Genomic DNA, 18618 nt, shown 5'->3' with positions numbered 1-18618 from the left:
GAGATTATAGTTTGAAACAAAAAAAAATCAAATAACCCCCCAAAATACAAGAAAAAACAGCCCCATCAAAGAAAAATACGAATCAAATACATGTCGAAAAATAAATCCGAAAATCCGCCCGTGCTCCTCTCCCTTTCCTGCCTTCCTCTTCCCCTCCTCCCCCTCCTCCCGTCTCCTCCTCCCCCAAATCACCAGCCGATTCACCATGCCGCCGCCTCCTCCTCCCCTCCGCCGCTCGCCGCCGCTGACTGGCTGAGCCCAGCCTCCCTCTCTGCCACCCGCCTGCCCGTCTCCGCCTTCCAAATCCCCAAATCCCCACCACCCCGGGGGGGAGGAGAGGAGGGGGAAGCGAATTGATCGGCCGATCGATCGATCCGCGGCCGGGGGGAGCCATGTTCAACAAGATCATTAAGCGCGGGGGCCGCAAGGGGCAGCGCGCCGACGGGGGCGAGGCGGCGCAGCGCGCCGCGGCGCCGTCGTCCTCGTCGGGGGGTGGGGGAGGGGCCGGGGGCGCGCCGGCGCCCGTCACCGTCAACCACGCCTCCCGCGCCTCGGCGCCGTCGCCGTCCTCGCCCACCTCGCCGCACGTCGCCGCGACCTCCTCCGCCTTCGCGGCGGGGAACGCGGCGGCGTCCCAGCCCGCGCCGCCGCTCCTCGAGCCGCTCCCGCTCCTCCGCGACGTCGCCGCGGCGGACCGCCCGGGGCTCCTCCTCCGCAAGCTCCGCCTCGTCGCCGCGCTCTTCGACTTCTCCGACTCCCTCAAGCACCCCCGCGAGAAGGAGGCCAAGCGCCAGGCCCTGCTCGAGCTCGTCGACTACGTGCAGGCGCCCTCCCCCGCGGCCAACGCCAACGCGCCCGTCCGCCTCCCGGAGAATGTCCAGGAGGCTCTCGTCGCGGCAATCTCCGTCAACATCTTCCGCCCGCTTCCCCCGGCGCTGCATGAATCAGCCGCCGCGATCGATCCCGGCGCCGCCCCCGATGACGAGGAGGAACCCTACCTCGACCCTGCCTGGCCGCACCTTCAGCTTGTCTATGAGCTCCTGCTCCGCTATGTCGTCTCGCCGGACACAGACACCAAGGTTGCCAAGCGGTATGTCGACCATGCCTTTGTTCTTCGCCTCCTGGACCTCTTCGACTCGGAGGATCCACGCGAGCGTGAATATCTCAAGACTGTGCTCCATCGCATCTATGGCAAGTTCATGGTCCACCGCCCATTCATCCGAAAGGCTATCAATAATGTGTTCTACCGTTTCATCTTTGAGACCGAGCGCCACAATGGTATTGGCGAGCTCCTCGAGATTCTCGGAAGCATCATTAATGGCTTTGCGCTGCCAATGAAGGAGGAACACAAGCTGTTCCTCTCCCGTGCGCTCATCCCGTTGCACAAGCCCAAGTCTGTTGCAATCTACCACCAGCAGCTGTCATATTGCATTGTCCAGTTCGTCGAGAAGGACTACAAACTTGCGGATACCGTAATCAGGGGACTGCTCAAGTACTGGCCTGTCATAAATTGCCAAAAGGAGGTACTGTTTCTCGGCGAGCTTGAGGAAGTACTTGAGGCAACTCAGCCTGTTGAGTTCCAACGGTGCATGGTTCCACTCTTTAAGCAGATTGGGCGCTGCCTTAACAGTTCCCATTTCCAGGTATGGCTTTCCTTTTGGTAAAATTTAATTTCACATCTACTCAGCCTTTAGTATATCTTCTCGGGTAAGCTCACAGAAACGTGATTGTTTCGGCTAATGTGCTTGTATTTGGAGTATTCTCTTTGAGGAAATGCACCACATATAGTTGTACTTTTGTGACATGCATGTTCTTCAATAGCAACCATGTTCATATGTATACAGTATACACAATCAAGCTTTTTTTTAAGAATGGGCACTAGTTTAGGACGAAATGAAGGGTATGCAATCTACTGCTACAGTGGAACACATACAGGGTAATAGGTGAAGTAACATTGTTTGGGTAAATGGGTTGATGCTATTGCCTGCGACAAAAAAAGGTTAATATACAGTCCAGATCTGTTACAGTATCCAAGGAATGTATCAGAACATTGTTTGATTTTTTTTTGTTCCTGCTCTGGTTTTAACTTTTGATATTGTTCTTACTTTTGGCGTCAGCACATTATTCGACTCCATCATTGAATGGCCATTTCCTACATAAGTATATCACAATTCACAAGCATTACTGTGGGGTCTTGTTGACACTATTATGATTGTGCATGCACCTTTATTCGCAAGGAAATTGTACATCTACTTAACAGTGAATGTTGTATGTTAATTGTAGATTCAGTATCACAGCTTTGAAAAAACATTGCTCCAGATAATATGAATAATATTGGGTAAAAGACTAATGTGCAGTTTAGACTAGGGGCCTGTTTCAGGGAGCTTTAGATTCTGAGAAGCAGCTGCTTGGTAGTCAATTTCTGATAATCTGAAAAAACCCCTACCCAGCTTCTCCAGTTTCTGGATTCTTAGTTTATTTTCTAGAATCTGTAACTATAGATTCTCAGAAGCTGTGGACCGTTTGGGGCAACTTTTAGCAAAAACAGCTTTTGGGAAAAGCTGCAGTTAGAAGAAGCTCCTCCCAAACAGGCCCTAGAGCACTGATCTCTCAACCCTCCTTATTGCGTAGTATATCTTTTATGCACCCTATTTTGTATTTTTGGAAACCTAGTTTATCTTATTTACAGCTTTTAGAAGCTAGGTGTTTGTCCTTTTTATGGTATATTCTAATGACCCTAGTTTTATCTCATCTGTATAGCATTGCTAGTTTATATTAATAACCTCTTAGTGCTGATTTCATTTTTGTTGTTACCTTCAGTTACGTTGAGCTTATTAGAGATGCATGTGTGCATTTTTGCATCAGCTTGTGTATGGGTTGAACATCAATCTTTTGATGTTCTTTTTTTATTTATTTTGCTTAGACCAATCAATATGTTTGAGATAATTTGGCAATACCACTGCAAAGAAATGTGAGCTGAACCTAAACTTGCTGGATAATCCATAGGTGGGAATACCATTTGCTTTTTTAGTTACATCTTGGCCTAATAAAAGTAGTTTTTTTTATTTCTTGTGCTCCAAACCATGCTCTGCATGATAAGAACCCACTTTTTTGATAATGATGTTGATGAAGACTAACCTATGTCTTTAGGTTGTGATGGATCGTAACTAAATATACTGTTAGTTTAATGTCTAAAATGCAATAAATAGTTAAGAGTAAATTTTATTACCCTCGAATGTAAAACTCATACATGAAATATGAGACTGATTGTCCAGCTACACATACCCATATGCAAAGATACAGCGTTTTTACCATAAAAATCTTACAAAAAACACATAAATGACTACATGTTTGCAGTCATACATGATCTGGAGTTGGGATGGGTGTAGGACCCATCAATCCCAACCCCCTCTCTTAAAGAGTAGAATGGATTACCTGCCTCATAAATCTTGGACTCGTTTCTGCTGCTACCTCTATGTTGTTGATTACATATTTGAATTACCTTATTGCTTTGAGGTTGTTATATCGTATTCCCCCCATCCCAAAATAACTTCATTTCACTCAGCAAATACCTACCAATACAAAAGCTAAAAGACTAAAATACACTCCACTTTATCAAATCCCAATACAATTATCCTCTACTTTCTCTATTCCCAATGCATTTATTCCTTGCTTTCACAAACTTCAATGCAATGATTACTCAAAAACGAACTTATTTTGGGGAAAACTAGAATGGCTAAAAATGACCTTATTTTGGGACGGAGGTAGAATCTTGTGCTTAGTTCAATAGTTTGTTGTAGTTTACCACCACTCTTTTGTTTGGGTGATTGTGTGGGTGTGGGCATTGTTTCTTATACCCTTCAGCATTTACCTAATGCAATGTGCCAGTATTGTTTTATTTCTTCCTACGATTAGGTATCTGGATTAAGATAGATTAGTCCGTGTGCTTAACCTGTCAAGCTATTTAGTTCCATACCTCTCTGTTGCAACCACTGGATGCCTTGTAGGGACATATTTAAGGCTAACAAGGGAAAATAAGTTGTGTTGATGGCCTCATTGGCAGCCTCGCTAGATGCCCAAGGGGAGGCAGTTCAGTGACGCCCTTGTTCCACCTACTTTCATGCCTTTTATTTGATTGTTATGTTTACAATCATGTCTCATTCACTACCAAACTTTGTGTAGCACCAAATTCCCTTTCAAGGCTTGTAGATGAACACAAATGTTTCTTTCCCTTCTTATCATTGTGTGGATATGTAGTTCCATGTATGGTACATTCTGAATTGATTTATTTAAGACTCCTTTTAGCTGGAATAGATTTAGATAGACAAAGAGAAGCTTATACTTAAATACTTCATTTCAGATAGTTTGTTTATTTATGCTCAGACATATATTTGTTTTGTGGTTTCATCACCTCATTCATAGTTTATGTTACTGGATTCCTACACTCTACAATGCATATGTGCAATATCCCAATTTTATATTGATCTCTTACTGATTTCATGGTGCATCCTCTTCTTTTGGGGGTCGTGCAACCCAATTATCGTCCTGTTAGTTATACTTCACACACACAAATATAACTACCTTCATTCATGAGTTATTTGATGATTTAGATGTGGTTTTGGGATCTTTGCCTATTTAATTCTGCAACAATTACTTTTTAACCCCCCATTTTTATTACTGAAAAAAAAATTCTAGTTATACCTAGTAGTTTGTGTATGTTCAATACCCCCTCGTCATATTCATACCTTAATCTCCTCCCAGAAGAAAGAATGGCGCATTGACAATGTGCCCTATCAGTGTTACATTCGCAAGAATGTGATTTTTATGACATTGGTTTACTGGTGCCATTTGTTTAGTACATATATAAATAAGATTAAATGAAATTGTTTGGATTAAGGTATTTGTTTATTTGGATAGTGGCTACTCTTGTCTGATTACCCGTACCTTAAGGTGAACTGTTAACTAGCCGATTAGAGTTATGCAGGCTGCTATACTGCTTACACTATGCAGATATATGTTCTGTTAAAAAAGTGTTTACATTTGTTGCATACTATGGTTTTAACATGTTTACATTTTCTTAATTCAAACCATTACGGTATGTTTTTGTTGGATCACAAGTTCTACATAGAATCTGGTGGTTTCCATAACCTCTTTTTGCTTGCTCTGAGAACCACTTTGTTTGACTTCTGGCCTTACTGCTTTTTTTATGCATGACCGTATCATTTCTGGAATATCCTCTTCATTTGATCATTCATTTTCTTGTCAGGTTGCTGAACGGGCTTTGTTCTTGTGGAACAATGATCACATTGTAAGCTTAATTGCCCAAAACCGTAGTGTTATATTTCCAATCATATTTGAAGCACTTGAGAGGAACATACAGAGCCACTGGAATCAAGCTGTTCATGGTCTAACTGCAAATGTGCGCAAGATGTTTTTGGACATGGACAGTGAACTATTTGAGGAGTGCCAGCAGCAGTACATAGAGAAGCAAGCGAGAGCCAAAGAGATGGAGGAGCAACGAGAGTCAGCATGGAGACAACTGGAAGCTGTTGTTGCCGCCAAGGCTTCTGGAGATGACATGGTTTTGGTCAACTAGGTAATATATTCCTCTTCATTTCTTTGTTAGTGGTTGTGCCCCTAAGTTGTTTTTTAGTGTTGTAAGTTAAAAACTGTATTTCTGCTGGTTATTCCATTTTCATTTTGTTTCCGTTTGTTTTGTTTAGCATTTCTATGAGATGCATTGCCACTTTTTGTGCTGCTGACTTTTTGTTTTAATTTGGTCATGGCAGTCCACAAAAAGATGGAACACATTTGATGTATCAAACTATCAATTGATTATGGACATTCGCTTTAGTAATTCCAAGAAAATCTTATTTGTACCAGCATCCATAAATACGCAAGCGACGCTTCAAAAGATGTTTATGCATGCTCAGATGATTGGTGCTCACTATCTCACAAGCATTCGTGCGCACCAGTCAACTTGGTATGGATGTTGATTGTGGTGTGCTCATCTCAATCTTTGATGGCATGGGATTTCAAGGTCAGTGTTCCTTGGATCCACTGACGGTTTCTCAAGTTCAAACACGATGATGCTTGCAAAAGGCCACTTCTTCCAGAGTTAACATGCCCATTGCCCACTGACGTCCCTGCTATGGTACTGAGAACTCTTCTTTTCTTCGATCCTCTCCCTTTTTTTGATCTACTTATGAATAATCGAACCCTTGTATTAATCCTTCATTGTTTGCCCTAGTTCGCTACCCACAATTGGGAAATGCAATTAGAAAACGAGTGAGCTAGATGTAAGCTCTTCCTCTTTCTTTCTTTTTAATTTTTTGGAGTATTTTTCATTCATCGTGTTGTATGGAAGTAACATAAGCAATGGAGATAAGAGCGCTTTAATTTAGTGTTTTGGTGGTTGTACTAGATAGAGTGCTCACCTGTAGGAATTACCATGTTGTTCTGCTCATTTTTCAGTTAAGGCTCTGAATTGTGATTGCCGCCTCCCCATGTAGCTTAAGCTGCTATTGGCCCTTCTTTCCTGTTATTCTGCTGCTGTTTGCAGCTTGGTTTCCACTCCGTTTGGTTCAGCCCCTTATTCGATCTCACTTTCGGGGCTCACTTGTCAGTGACAGTCGTCTTGTTGCTTCGGTCTGTTTCTCTCCGACTTCCCATGACAAGTGGCGAGCTGTTGCGATCTGCAACGCGCTGCCGCCGCCCGCAGGCAGGGTTCAACTTACAGTGCGGTAACTGTGCGAGAATTCCAAATTCAAACAAGCTTAAACTAAATATTCTTTTTGATAAATTATGCGCAATTTTTCACTGTTTGCTATGCACGCCTTCCTCAGGAACATCGGAATTCTTTTTCTGTAAGCGCCCACGACTGATTATTACTACTCTCTCTGTTTCATCTTCGTTTCACAGTGTAAGTTCTAGCTTTGCCTAATTCACATTCACATGGATGTTAATAAATATAGACATATATATAAATCATTTACATTCATCAATTGATGAATTTAGATAAGGCTAGAAAGTAAATGTAGTACATTTTAGTGACCAATAGCATAGATGGTGATGTATCTCCTTGCGGAAATAACACGCCTATCATATTCCAAATACCAGATGCTCAGCAACCGTGTTACGCTGCAGAAGTTCAGAGAAAATGCGAGTAAAGTATCCATGCAACTTTGAACCTTATTCATATGAGCTCTCGTCCGCTAGCTATTTCCATTTGTGATAAAACCATTGCTTAAATCGACGCACTCGACAAATCATAGCATCAATTATCCACCTTGTGCATGCACGTTATTCGTCAACCAGGTACTACAAACACATGAAACCAGCTGCTTGCCCTAAGGTCCTAAAGAGTGCTGAAATTTTTCAGTCTCATATGCTTTCAAATTGAAAGAATATGCTTTCAAATTGAAAGAATATGTACAAAATGCCCGAGGCACATGGTTGCTTGCTTATGATGGTGCTGATTCAGCCCCATCATGAAGAGCACAACAGACAACTGGTTTGTGGTGCGCCGAGTAAACCCTGATTGCCTCTCCAGTTGACATTGTCCACAATCTCGCAGTAGAGTCAGAAGAAGCTGCAGGACAACAGCAGGTTTGTTTGGTAATTCATGAAATTCAGAAATGGGGAGTCGTGAAGAACATGGTGTCAGTAGATAGTACCGGTTATCAGATAAGCACCATCTACTGAGAATACACAGTCCCATACCCACCGCTGGTGACCTGATAGGTTAAACTCATGATAGGTTAAACTTCCATTTTGATAGGAAAAATTAACCAATTCTCAGGAACATACCTATTAAAGTTTTTTCCAATTTGAAGCCATCAACGTTCCAAATCTTTACAGTGTGATCAGATGAGGCTGTTGCAAGATACCTACGAAGCCAGCCAAAGCATATAAAATGAAATCCAACAAAGTGAAGTAACTCCAGATATATTGCAGCTTTTTTATTAAAAAAATGTTAACCTTGCATTACTTGGGTACAGCACTACAGCAATATGAATGCTTAGGTAGCAATGTTCTTGATGACCAGAAGTGGAATATTATTGAGACTTCTATGTTCACATATTATATTTTGGGAAATGAATGCCTAGGCAGCAATATTCATAAATGCACTGCAAGCAAACCAACATGAACAAGAAAACATGGCAATTTTTGACATGTACCTGTTGGGGTCACAAAACTCTGGTGAAAGCAGGCACTTCAGAATGTAACCATCATGCGCTTGCAATTTATGGAGGGGTTCAAAGCATGTAATTGTCTGCATTAGAGATTCTATCAGCTTGGTTATCAAGAAATCACGCGTATGTTTCAACAACAGATAAAACACAGTGGGCATGCTTTCTTCTGCTATTTCCTTTTATCTTAGTAAATTCAGCACCACTGACAGACCTGAGTACCCTTAAGCAAGCGCCAGACGTAACATGTCCCATGGTTATTTGCAGCAACCACCATACTCCCATCCCACATGACTGTCAGGGATCTTACAGCTGTATCAACCTCTGGCACCTGGATAGATGGAATCAACACATCAGCTATATTCTTGCATTTAATTACCCACAGAATAGTACCATAGAACTGAATTACAACTCACCAGTTCACAGCTGCATGAATTAGCAGCCAAATCCCACACCCGTATGTTTCCGTTCTGATCACCAGATATTAGCTCTTTCTGAAAGGTTCGGACAATGTTGGAACCAAATGATACAGAATGAAAACAGACATCGCCAGGAAGTACAAATGTGACAAAAAAGTGGTGGGATATCCTTTCCCGTATTATTCCATCCATTGCATCCAACAAGAAAGTTAACATACTAATTATATTCAGATTTCAGTAATGATTTCTATGCCTAGCGCCAATGGTGACAAAGAATGTCAATGTCAGACCTTATCTGTAGTCAGTGATGACACAATGTGGATAATGTGAATATACAGTGAGAACTGTAGATGTAACTGTGCCAGCATAGCAGGTGGTCCTACTAATGCTTGTCACTCCTAAAAATAATACAAAGTGATGCACATGAATTTGAGAATTGAGATTACCAGCTAACCACCAAGCTTATGCTGAAGTGTAACATAAATTGGATGATGAAGTTCTTTATCATTTAAGACAATGAAAATCCTAACCTGATTTGGGTGCAGAACCACAGTGTTCACAGCAGCTCGACTCTCATATTCTCGTTGACAGGTGGCAGTGCTGAAAACATGCATGTAATTAGGAAGAACAATCAAAAGGCATAGCATGAATGGTACAACCTGGTTTAAACTCATTTATTGTGGTTTGGCATGGGAGCACCTAGAGATTGTTTGCAGCATACCCTAGCCCAATTAGATTATGCAAGATTTTTTTCCCACAAGCCCACTGGTTAAAGAAAATAAAGCTGCAATTCAAGAAACAATAGGCAATAATAAGTTAAATAGCCTCACCGCAAATCCCAGATTCTCACAGTACCATCCTCAGAACCTGAATACATCCAGTTGCCATCACAATGGAATCCCACAGCCATCACATTACTAGTGTGTGAATCATAGCTAATTACCTGATGAGTGCATTGTATATCGTGAATAACTAAGCAAAAAGATCATACATGCCCAGACTGATTCATTTACAAAACATGTACATACCGGATGAGTACTGTTTGAGTTAATGTCAAAAAGACGGATATGAGGATTGCCAGCAGCAGCTAAGAAACGCTTGTCTGGGGTTATCTCAAGGCGATTAATATGCTGCAAGAAACAGGTTATCAACAGGCATAAGATACAAAAGATAGCTAGTAACACAGATAGCTACAATCTAAAAGATAATAACAAATAGATCAAGCATTGGTCTACAATTTAGTCCAGGACCTTCCTGGATGTTGTATCATAGCCCATCCATGGGAAATAACAGGTTAAATTTTAAACATAAAAAAAAAAGAAATATGGAACACCATCATACAATTATCATGAACACAAATGGTGAATATAACTAAATCATTGCTGAAGTAATGCAAAATGATGCATGAATAGTTAGTGTTAAGCCAATATTATGCAAAACACAGAAATCTAACAAGAATTAGTTCCATTTATCATAGTAAAACCAAAAAAAGAAAAACAAAGGAAGCATGGCCCTGATAGAACAATAAAACAATCATTCCATTTCAAGGAGAACTAAGTTAACAAGACTTGCATAGACAGGATGTGCATCCCACGTTTCATCTTAATGAGTAAAACAACACACCAAGAGAATCATGTGGCAATACTCACCGAGTCTGCGTATTGTAGAGTACGGTAACAGCGACCACTCTTAGCTTCCCAAAATTTTATTGTGTGTTCATAACTTGCAGTTGCTAGGATAACAGAAGGTTGAGCCATTTTAAACCTCCTCCCTGCACATTCCAACAAAACGGCTCAACAGGCCGGACACTGTTCCCATCCTTACAGAACCCCTTACAGTAATACCATATAGCTTTGATCAAACTTCATATGAAAATTTGCAACAATATCCTGAACAGGCCAACCGGCCAACTTTACATGAATCTTGAGTTCTTAAACCAAAGTTCACATGGATGTTTACAAATCAATGCGATAGATTAAATAACAACAAAAAAAGAAATGTTATCTGATCTGTAACTTTCATCCTACATTAGATTGTAGTGGGGAGGCTTGAGATGGAGTGCACCGGACTGCTTACTTTGTCGGATCACTCAACAGAGCAGCACGCAAGGGACCAGCAACCTATGCCTGGTCTACTGCATTAGTACTAGGTAAAAACAGCAAGCAAGATCCTAAACTAATCCAGTAACAAGCATGTACACGAACTCAATAGAAAGAAGAACAGAAATACGGATTTCCTAACAACAGCCGATGCCTGTGCTCGCTACGGAGTACTTACCAAGAAATCAGAAACACTAGCTAGCTAGTTGGATACATCGGCAGCAGCACAGGGAGCACGCACTGGAACAGGGGAGGCGGTGACGCAGCGAGGGTTCGGCCGCGCCCTAATCGCACGAGGAGCCGACGGGCCGCTGCTCTGCCCGGATCGGTTGCTGGAGCGAAGCCGCCGATGCGGACCCCCCACTCCTTACGCCGGCCCCGAGTCGGAGGAAGGAAGGAAGGAAGGAAGCCTGGTTCACGCGGAGGAGCGGGGGCGCCGCCGCCGCCCTGGATCCCCGAGCTGCCACCTCCAAACGCTAGGCGACCGGTACGAGGAGGAGGAGGGGGAGGTAGGGAGGCTAGAGGATGGCCTGCGCCGCCGCCCCGGGCGCCCGAGTCGTCGTCGCCGCCGCCGCCGTAGGTTGTAGCTCGCTGGAGGGAGGATGCAGCTGCAGAGCATTAACACAGCCTGTGGCAAAAAAAAAAGCTAGGTAATTAGCACCAACTTCAGGGGGGCAAATGCAAAACTTTCGGCCGTTTTCTTTCCCTCTTTTTTTTAATAAAAAAATGGGAATGATATTGAGATCCCATTCATCCATTGTTAAAATATCACACCAAAACAACCACAGAATTGGGGATATTATTCAGCCACCATGATGAATTTAGCTTATATACATGTTTGTGACAAGTAAAGATAGTTTCTCACTGCTTCTCAGAATGTAGCGAAAGAAGCTAAGTGTCTCGTTTTTCACTTTTACTTATGTCTATAAGCTAATATTTATTTTTTTAATTAATTTAGAGATGATTTTGAGATTCTTTTTATCATATTGTATTTTCAGTTTTGCTTTTAGATTGATAAAAACATATATATAAAAGTTTAATCTATAAATTATTTTTTATTTACAAATATATCATTTCATTTTTTCTTGAGAAAACAAATACATATCAGCTAGACTCAGGGCACGTATAAAGGATGAGTCTCTAAGAGTAAGTATAAAGGTAGACTCTTTTAATCAATACATATCACCTTGAGTCAGGACAGGTACACGATGTATATTTGAGATAACGATGTATATAACTATTAATACACTAAAAGATTTTTTTATCTACCTCTAACAAAATTTCCTTCAATAAAATGAGTCACAATATTTTCATTTATGCTTATCCTTATAAACCAAGATTTAAATTTTACAATTTAAATTTAGAGTTTATTTTGGAATTTTCGTTGTTTACTTTTTAGACTTTACTTCTATATCACTTAAAACAAATATATAAAAAAGTTTTACACATAAGTATTTTTTATTCGTTAATAGCTTATACCGCTTATGCTTATAAAAAGCAAAAAAGAAAAAAAAAATCTAAGAGTGCCATTATCATTAGCATGTGTACCACCAATATTTCTCTTTCATCTTTCTCTTTTATAATAACTAATTTGCTTGTATGACGACTAAGAGCATACTGATAAAACTCTGTTACATTATAGACTTTTCAATGCTAACTTAAAACATGATAAATTTCTTTGTGCTTTTAATAATTACACTAATCGTCTATATCGCTTCTACCAAACATTGAATTATTTGAATAACAATGGATGGGTCCGGTTCCAAAATAACACGTTAAATAAATAAATATCTTGTTGAAGCATACCAGTAACCAGTGTACTATATAATCTCACTCTCACCATAGAAAGCATGGAGCATGCAGGCTGTGTTAATGGAATAATGGCTGCGATCTTTACCCAAGATATTTTTTCTCAAATTTTTCCTTCACTTTTATGCTCACGTTTCCTGAATTATTAAATTATGCAATTTTTTGTAAAAGGTTTTTATATGAAAGTTCATCACCTTATCTTTCTAAAATAGATTTTTAGTGTGGCAGTAGCTAATTCTATCTTTTATAACATTAAATTGCTATAAAATTCAAATAATCTTTCATAAAAATCTTCAAAAGAACGCATCCATTTTACCGAGATTATTCCAATCTTGATTTTTACATGCATGCTTCTCAAACTATTAAGCAATGTATTTTTTTGCAGCAAATAATTTCATAACCTCGTATCTCTAGAATAAATTTCAAGTGTTTAGTAGTTAATTTCATAGATTATGTCATTAAATAGCTATAAAAACAACACGAAAAAAACACAGCCGCAATGTCACAATGAACTTGTCCCAACCCGAATGCTAGTATTTACCATCAAAAGAGCCATCATAATTAATCTTCAAAACATCGTTACCTGGTATCTTATTTCTTTGCTAAATTCATATATGGTTGTTTCTGTCTCGCGTTGTTATAAAGTTCACATTTAAGATAAAAGCACATATAATATTTGTGTCACTAGTATTGCTACTACTAAAATATAGAGTCATTCGTCATCCCATCTCCTTTTCTCACCATGTGTATATCCACCGTATGTTTAAATATTGTGTGTACCAATTATATGACTTAATATTTATCAATTCATCTTATCCACCTCTTTATAGGCTTGTCATATGTACACCCCTCTTCTCGCCTAGCTCATCTTGGATCCACCCCTTCAAGCCAATCTCGAGGGTATGGGTTTGAACTATTGCGACCAACAAACATGTCACCGGGGTGCTACTATAAAAATAGAGTCATGCCTCTTCTTTTACTATGTGTATAAATCTTGCGTATGTGTGCAACTATTATCTTATAGGAGAAAGCCAATTAGATTTAGTATTTTATACCCAATTCACACACATCAGAGCAGAATCCATCCAAACTATAGCCAATAACTCAATCATATGGGACCAACTTGTCATATCCCACATGTATATTACTATTAATACTAAAACTCCATATTATTTAGAACTTCAATGGCAGTGACAAGTGGCGAATCCACCATCCATCACCAGCATCCATTATGTTTAACCATGTTATATCTGTCCAGCCGATGTGGCTAAAAATAATGCAATGATAATAAAATATGGTGTATCAGTAGTATTTTGCTACCATATTAAATAGAATAAAAATAATGTTATGTTAGGACGGATGATATATACCAAATATGTAGATTTAGAAATAACTTATAGGACCATTTTTTAATAAATAATAATAATAATAAAATATTAAAAAGTTAACAAAAATCCCCGGACGAGCGAGGGCGAGTGCTCTAGCTTTCGCCCGGTCGGCCTTCTTCGGCTCTCTTCGCCGTCCCGGATACCAACTGCTGCCCCCTCCCTCGCCCCCTACCTTTCCTCTCCTCTCTGCCTCTCTGGTCGCCGCCATCCACGAGAACCCACCCAAGCGCCGCCCCCCCCCCCCCCCCCCCCCCACGCCATGACGAGCTCCTCCTCCCCTTCCCGCAAGGTGCCAAACCCTAACCCTCCCCGCCGACCCTAATCCCCCTCCCGATCCCCCCACCCCCCCCCCCCCCCCGCCGCCGCCGCGCCGCCCCGCCCCGCCCGCCCGATTCGGCGCAGCCTTTTCTTCTCTCTTCTTTTCTTTAGGTGGTTTTTCGAGTGCTCTCTTAGCTGTTTTTTTGCGCGCGCGCAGGTGCTGAGCAAGATCGCATGCAACCGGCTGCAGAAGGAGCTCGCGGAGTGGCAGGTCAACCCCCCCGCCGGCTTCAAGCACAAGGTCACCGACAACCTCCAGAGGTGACCACCTCTACCTGCCTTGCTTCCTCCCTCGCCCGCGCAGCGAGCAATCCAACCCCCCACGCGGTTTCTTAGAGATTCTGCTTTTGGCGATTCTTTTGCTCTTTTTTTTTTTCACTCTTTCTCTAAGAAACCGTGGGTTTCTTTTTGGCTCGATGAAATTGCAACCTTTTCTAGTGCTGTCTGACCCAAGATCTTGGTAAAATTGCAAGATTTTATAGCCTTGTGAAATATATATGCTCAGTCTAGTGTTCTTGTATTTCAAGTTATTATTTTTCAACTTTGGTGCTTTTTCCTTTATCATTTTTACCTATATGAAACGCATCAAAAATTATGATATGGATTATCCCGAAATGAAAAAAAAAGGTGGGTCATCGAGGTCGCTGGGGCCGCGGGCACGCTGTATGCCGGCGAGACATACCAATTGCAGGTGGACTTCCCTGAGCATTACCCCATGGAAGCTCCCCAGGTGGGATTTCTCACTTTCTTCTTTTTGTTTCGCTCAGTTTAGCTTGGTTATACCTGCACGCATCGAGTTTTATTGAGTTGTTTTTGTGCAGGTCATATTTCTGCATCCGGCACCAATGCATCCGCACATTTACAGCAATGGGCATATCTGCTTAGGTAAAATGGTTGCATGCTCCTATTGGTTCATGTGGGAATTCAACCACTAGTTGGTTGATGCGTACTATGTACTTCTATGTTAATTCCTTGATGCATTGAAATTGATGGTTACAAACTTTACACTGGATTGTAGAATAACTTATGATAAGGGGAAACTTGAGATGCATCGGCTGTCTTAACAGAAGAACCATTCAATAAATTCTCCCAACTTAGCAAACCTGTGAAATAAGATGTCTTTGTAGTCAACAATTTTAACAAGATACTATGTAACACATGAAGTTACTATGTAACCCATGCATGCTGCCGGCCAAATCCCTCAGTCATTACTCATTAGATGATATTGTTGTGCATATCTGAATGGTGGGATATGCCAACATTTTCATGATAAATAAAGGAATCTTATATCAGCAGTATGGTAGTTTACACTTTTCACAGATATCTGATCTGTGAAATGTTCGATCCAGTGTAGGTTGCTAAGTATTCAGAATCTAACTAGCCAGTTTCCTTTTATGCCATCCTTTTCAAGAGATTTTTTCCCATGATATTAGCAGTCTCACTGGTCAACTATTACTTTGATGTTGGCTTGTTAAACAATGAGACCTTTGGTGCTGTTGATAAAGTATTAGACAAGCAGATACTTATATTACTGCCTTATTATATATGTATATGAAGATTACTGTATATGTATATGAAGGAAATACACCCTATGAACTTATCATAATCTTACACTAATTTTGAAAATCTTGACTGCCAAGATGCTCATATTTGTCACCTATCTTACCAACAATACAAAATCTCGGACCAAAGGGCAATCCAGCATAGCTCTTGGTTCACCGGTCCAACCGGTTAGGACTGCCCAACCATGGCTTGCGAAAGGCAATACATGCAATGTATGTTCTATATGTAATACAAGTAATTTGCTAGCTGGATTGCTGAAGGGCTGCTGCAGTTTGTCTACCAGTGTTTGATCCCCCTCCCTGCTTTCTTCTTACCACAATTTATAGCATGGGCCTTATAGCTAGTTCTCATGCCTTGAATAGGCCACATTTGCCATCACTGACAGTGCTGCCCAGTTATGGTCCACTGGTTCACCCGTTCTCTGAAAAGCCTTCATGTATGCCCCCCCCCCCCCCCCCCCTCTCCTTTTTTTTGCTAGAATCTTGTCGGTCCTGTAAGTATGATACACTTTCCTTCTAAACTGATTGTTGTCTTCTGAACTTTGCAAACGGTCAGGCTGTTCTTTCTTTCCCTACTAATGTCACGTTTTGGAATGATCTGCTATTTGATTTGTCCATTACTTCATCTGTCCAGTTCAGCACAAAATGAAATTTGGTGACTCCAGTCATGCATTTCATGTCCCTGCACTTTCCACCATTAATATAATCTTTTTTTGTTATTAATACCCCCCCCCCCCCCCCCCCCAACAACAACATGCGGACACCGTGTGCGACTGGGTGCACTTAACCTTACATTGAGAGCATGCTTCTCCTATCGCCTGCAAGGGGGCATTTTTTTTTGTGTGTGTGTGTGAGTCTGGGTCGGCTGCCCCCAACTATTGACTTTACCACTGCGCTACAAGTGTGTTCGCATTAATACAATACTACCTCTGCTCCATGCTATAAGAGATTTAGGCAATGCAAATGCATAGCCAAAATCCCTTGTATTTTGGGACGGAGGTAGTACATGACTAGAGCAATGTCTCCTTTTATGCAAAGACCATGCATTTTGTAGGCGAATATCTACTACACAATCTGCATTTAATTCCCTTACTACATGTTCTGCATAATTTTATGGTTTGATGGTTTGCCTTGTTTGTTTTCTTCTATTAATATTTATTGATGCCACCTGATCTATAGGTTAAATTTGTTGCTTAAGATGATGTGATGCATATGCTTCTGAGCTTTTTATTGGCTCATGTTATCAAGAGTTCAAGATATCTTTCTAAGATAAATGGCAGAAACCTGAGATTTGGTGGTGCAAAGTACCTTGAATGTTTCTTTTTTTTTTTTGTCTAATACTGGAGTTGTACTTTGCTCCTGTTCTATTTTTTCTTTGTACACAGTGTTTGAAAAGCCTACTTAAATTTTGCTTTGTATCATTTGAAACTAACCAGCACAAAAATGGACTAGTTGAATTTTTTCCTTAGAGGTTGTACTTTGTTTGTATGGGTTCTGGAACTTCTCTCCACCTGTAATTTCTGTTTAACAACAATATTTTTATTAACATGCTAACAATCCATGAATACCACCTTACTGTTGTTTCACTTGTCTGCAGATATATTGTATGATTCATGGTCACCTGCGATGACCGTTAGTTCTGTCTGTATCAGTATCTTGTCAATGTTATCAAGCTCGCCAGCTAAGGTTTCATACTCTGCCTCGAACTCTCCTGTTTAAATGTAGGATCAGGCATCTGACCATATTATATGTTGGTTGCAGCAACGTCCTGCAGATAATGATCGCTATGTCAGGAACTGCCGCAATGGGAGGTCGCCGAAAGAGACCAGGTGGTGGTTTCATGATGACAAAGTGTGATCGATCGCTTCCAACTTCCAGTTGGATCCTCCCTTAAGCAGCCTCTTACTCGCCAGCCTACCTTCGTATGGTGTCTTCTACGGGAGATGATTTAGGCATATTTTAAGCGATCTATTTGACCGTGAATTAACATGCCTCTGCGGTTTGTAAATGAATGTGAACCTGTATCAAATCCTAGCATTATTAATTACTATACCTTTGATATATAGAATAATTACATGTGTATCTTGTTTGTTTGCCCAAAATAGAGGCATCAAATGCATGCAAAACTTCGATTGTCTGGGTTTTCCAATGTTTTATGGTGCATAGCATAATTTGTTTCAATTTTCTGAAGGGTTTGCTCATGGGAGAATTTTTTCCTTTGTTATATATGGTACCATTCAAGTGTATAGGGCAACCATTTTACCATAGAGTATGCGCATATTTTGCTTTATCGCAGTTCTAAGTTTTTTTCCACATTGTTGTCCCTATAATCTGGTTTTGCTTCCAGTTTAGCTACATTTTTCTAACAGTTGAACATTTCATAACTCAAACTTTAAAGGGTTGCCCAAATTTTAAAAAAGAGGATTTTGTGTAGGGTGTCACCATTTTTTTCTTGCGCCTCTAACACTACTCACCAGACACAGTCAACCAATCCCCTCCACCCTTGTTACTAGTCTAGTTGATTTTAGGGTTTTTCGCTGGAGTTTATTTTTTTACGTTGACTTTTAAATTGTTAAGAATATGTCTATAAAAGTTATATTTATAAATTATTTTTTATTTGCAAAAATACCGTTTGGCTTTTTCTATAAAAAACTAAACAATCTACCCTTTTTAAAGCATTGGTAGCCAAAATGACACTTGTGAGGTACAGACAGCATCATTATATCAATATGAAAGTTACATATGGTTGAGTCACCGGTAAGCCATTATGTATTTATGTGATAAACTCGTTAAAAAACTTAATCTAGGAATATCACAGAGCATGAGCTGAA

The 18618-nt window shown here is 40.7% G+C and overlaps 3 protein-coding genes across 5 annotated transcripts; 2 read left to right on the top strand and 1 right to left on the bottom strand.

The window, feature by feature from the left end:
• The first annotated feature begins 150 nt into the window (after positions 1-150).
• Positions 151-6541, top strand: LOC102719097 (serine/threonine protein phosphatase 2A 57 kDa regulatory subunit B' alpha isoform-like). 2 transcript variants are annotated; one of them, XM_040522029.1, is made up of 3 exons: positions 151-1643; positions 5267-5596; positions 5884-6541. In XM_040522029.1, exons 1-2 carry the CDS (start codon positions 393-395, stop codon positions 5594-5596), a joined length of 1581 nt encoding a protein of 526 aa, XP_040377963.1. In that variant the 5' UTR covers positions 151-392; the 3' UTR covers positions 5884-6541. The 2 variants fall into 2 exon arrangements, with proteins under 2 accessions (XP_040377963.1, XP_015690016.2); XM_015834530.2 differs by having other exon boundaries at positions 152-1643; positions 5790-6540.
• Positions 6542-7242: 701 nt separating this feature from the next.
• On the bottom strand, positions 7243-11343 carry LOC102712707 (target of rapamycin complex subunit LST8). Of its 2 annotated transcripts, XM_006650346.3 has the most exons (11): positions 10889-11343; positions 10261-10382; positions 9640-9741; positions 9442-9554; positions 9142-9211; positions 8609-8686; positions 8407-8523; positions 8181-8275; positions 7810-7889; positions 7677-7736; positions 7243-7591 (listed from the first exon to the last, which is right to left on the bottom strand). In XM_006650346.3, exons 2-11 carry the CDS (start codon positions 10366-10368, stop codon positions 7464-7466), a joined length of 951 nt encoding a protein of 316 aa, XP_006650409.1. In that variant the 5' UTR covers positions 10369-10382; positions 10889-11343; the 3' UTR covers positions 7243-7463. The 2 variants fall into 2 exon arrangements, with proteins under 2 accessions (XP_006650409.1, XP_040378660.1); XM_040522726.1 differs by lacking the exon at positions 10889-11343 and having other exon boundaries at positions 10261-10862.
• A 2819-nt stretch (positions 11344-14162) lies between these two features.
• LOC102718820 (probable ubiquitin-conjugating enzyme E2 18) lies at positions 14163-17955 on the top strand. The gene is made up of 6 exons (XM_040522413.1): positions 14163-14196; positions 14383-14486; positions 14853-14955; positions 15047-15110; positions 17385-17473; positions 17549-17955. The coding sequence occupies exons 1-6, from the start codon at positions 14167-14169 to the stop codon at positions 17642-17644; spliced, it is 486 nt and encodes a 161-aa protein (XP_040378347.1). The 5' UTR covers positions 14163-14166; the 3' UTR covers positions 17645-17955.
• Positions 17956-18618: the final 663 nt, after the last annotated feature.

The sequence above is a fragment of the Oryza brachyantha genome, chromosome 3 (assembly GCF_000231095.2).
Source record: "Oryza brachyantha chromosome 3, ObraRS2, whole genome shotgun sequence".
NCBI classification, from domain to species: Eukaryota; Viridiplantae; Streptophyta; class Magnoliopsida; order Poales; family Poaceae; genus Oryza; species Oryza brachyantha.
The sequence above is the reverse complement of the archived record's forward strand: the minus strand, read 5'-3'. Positions and strand labels throughout refer to the sequence as shown.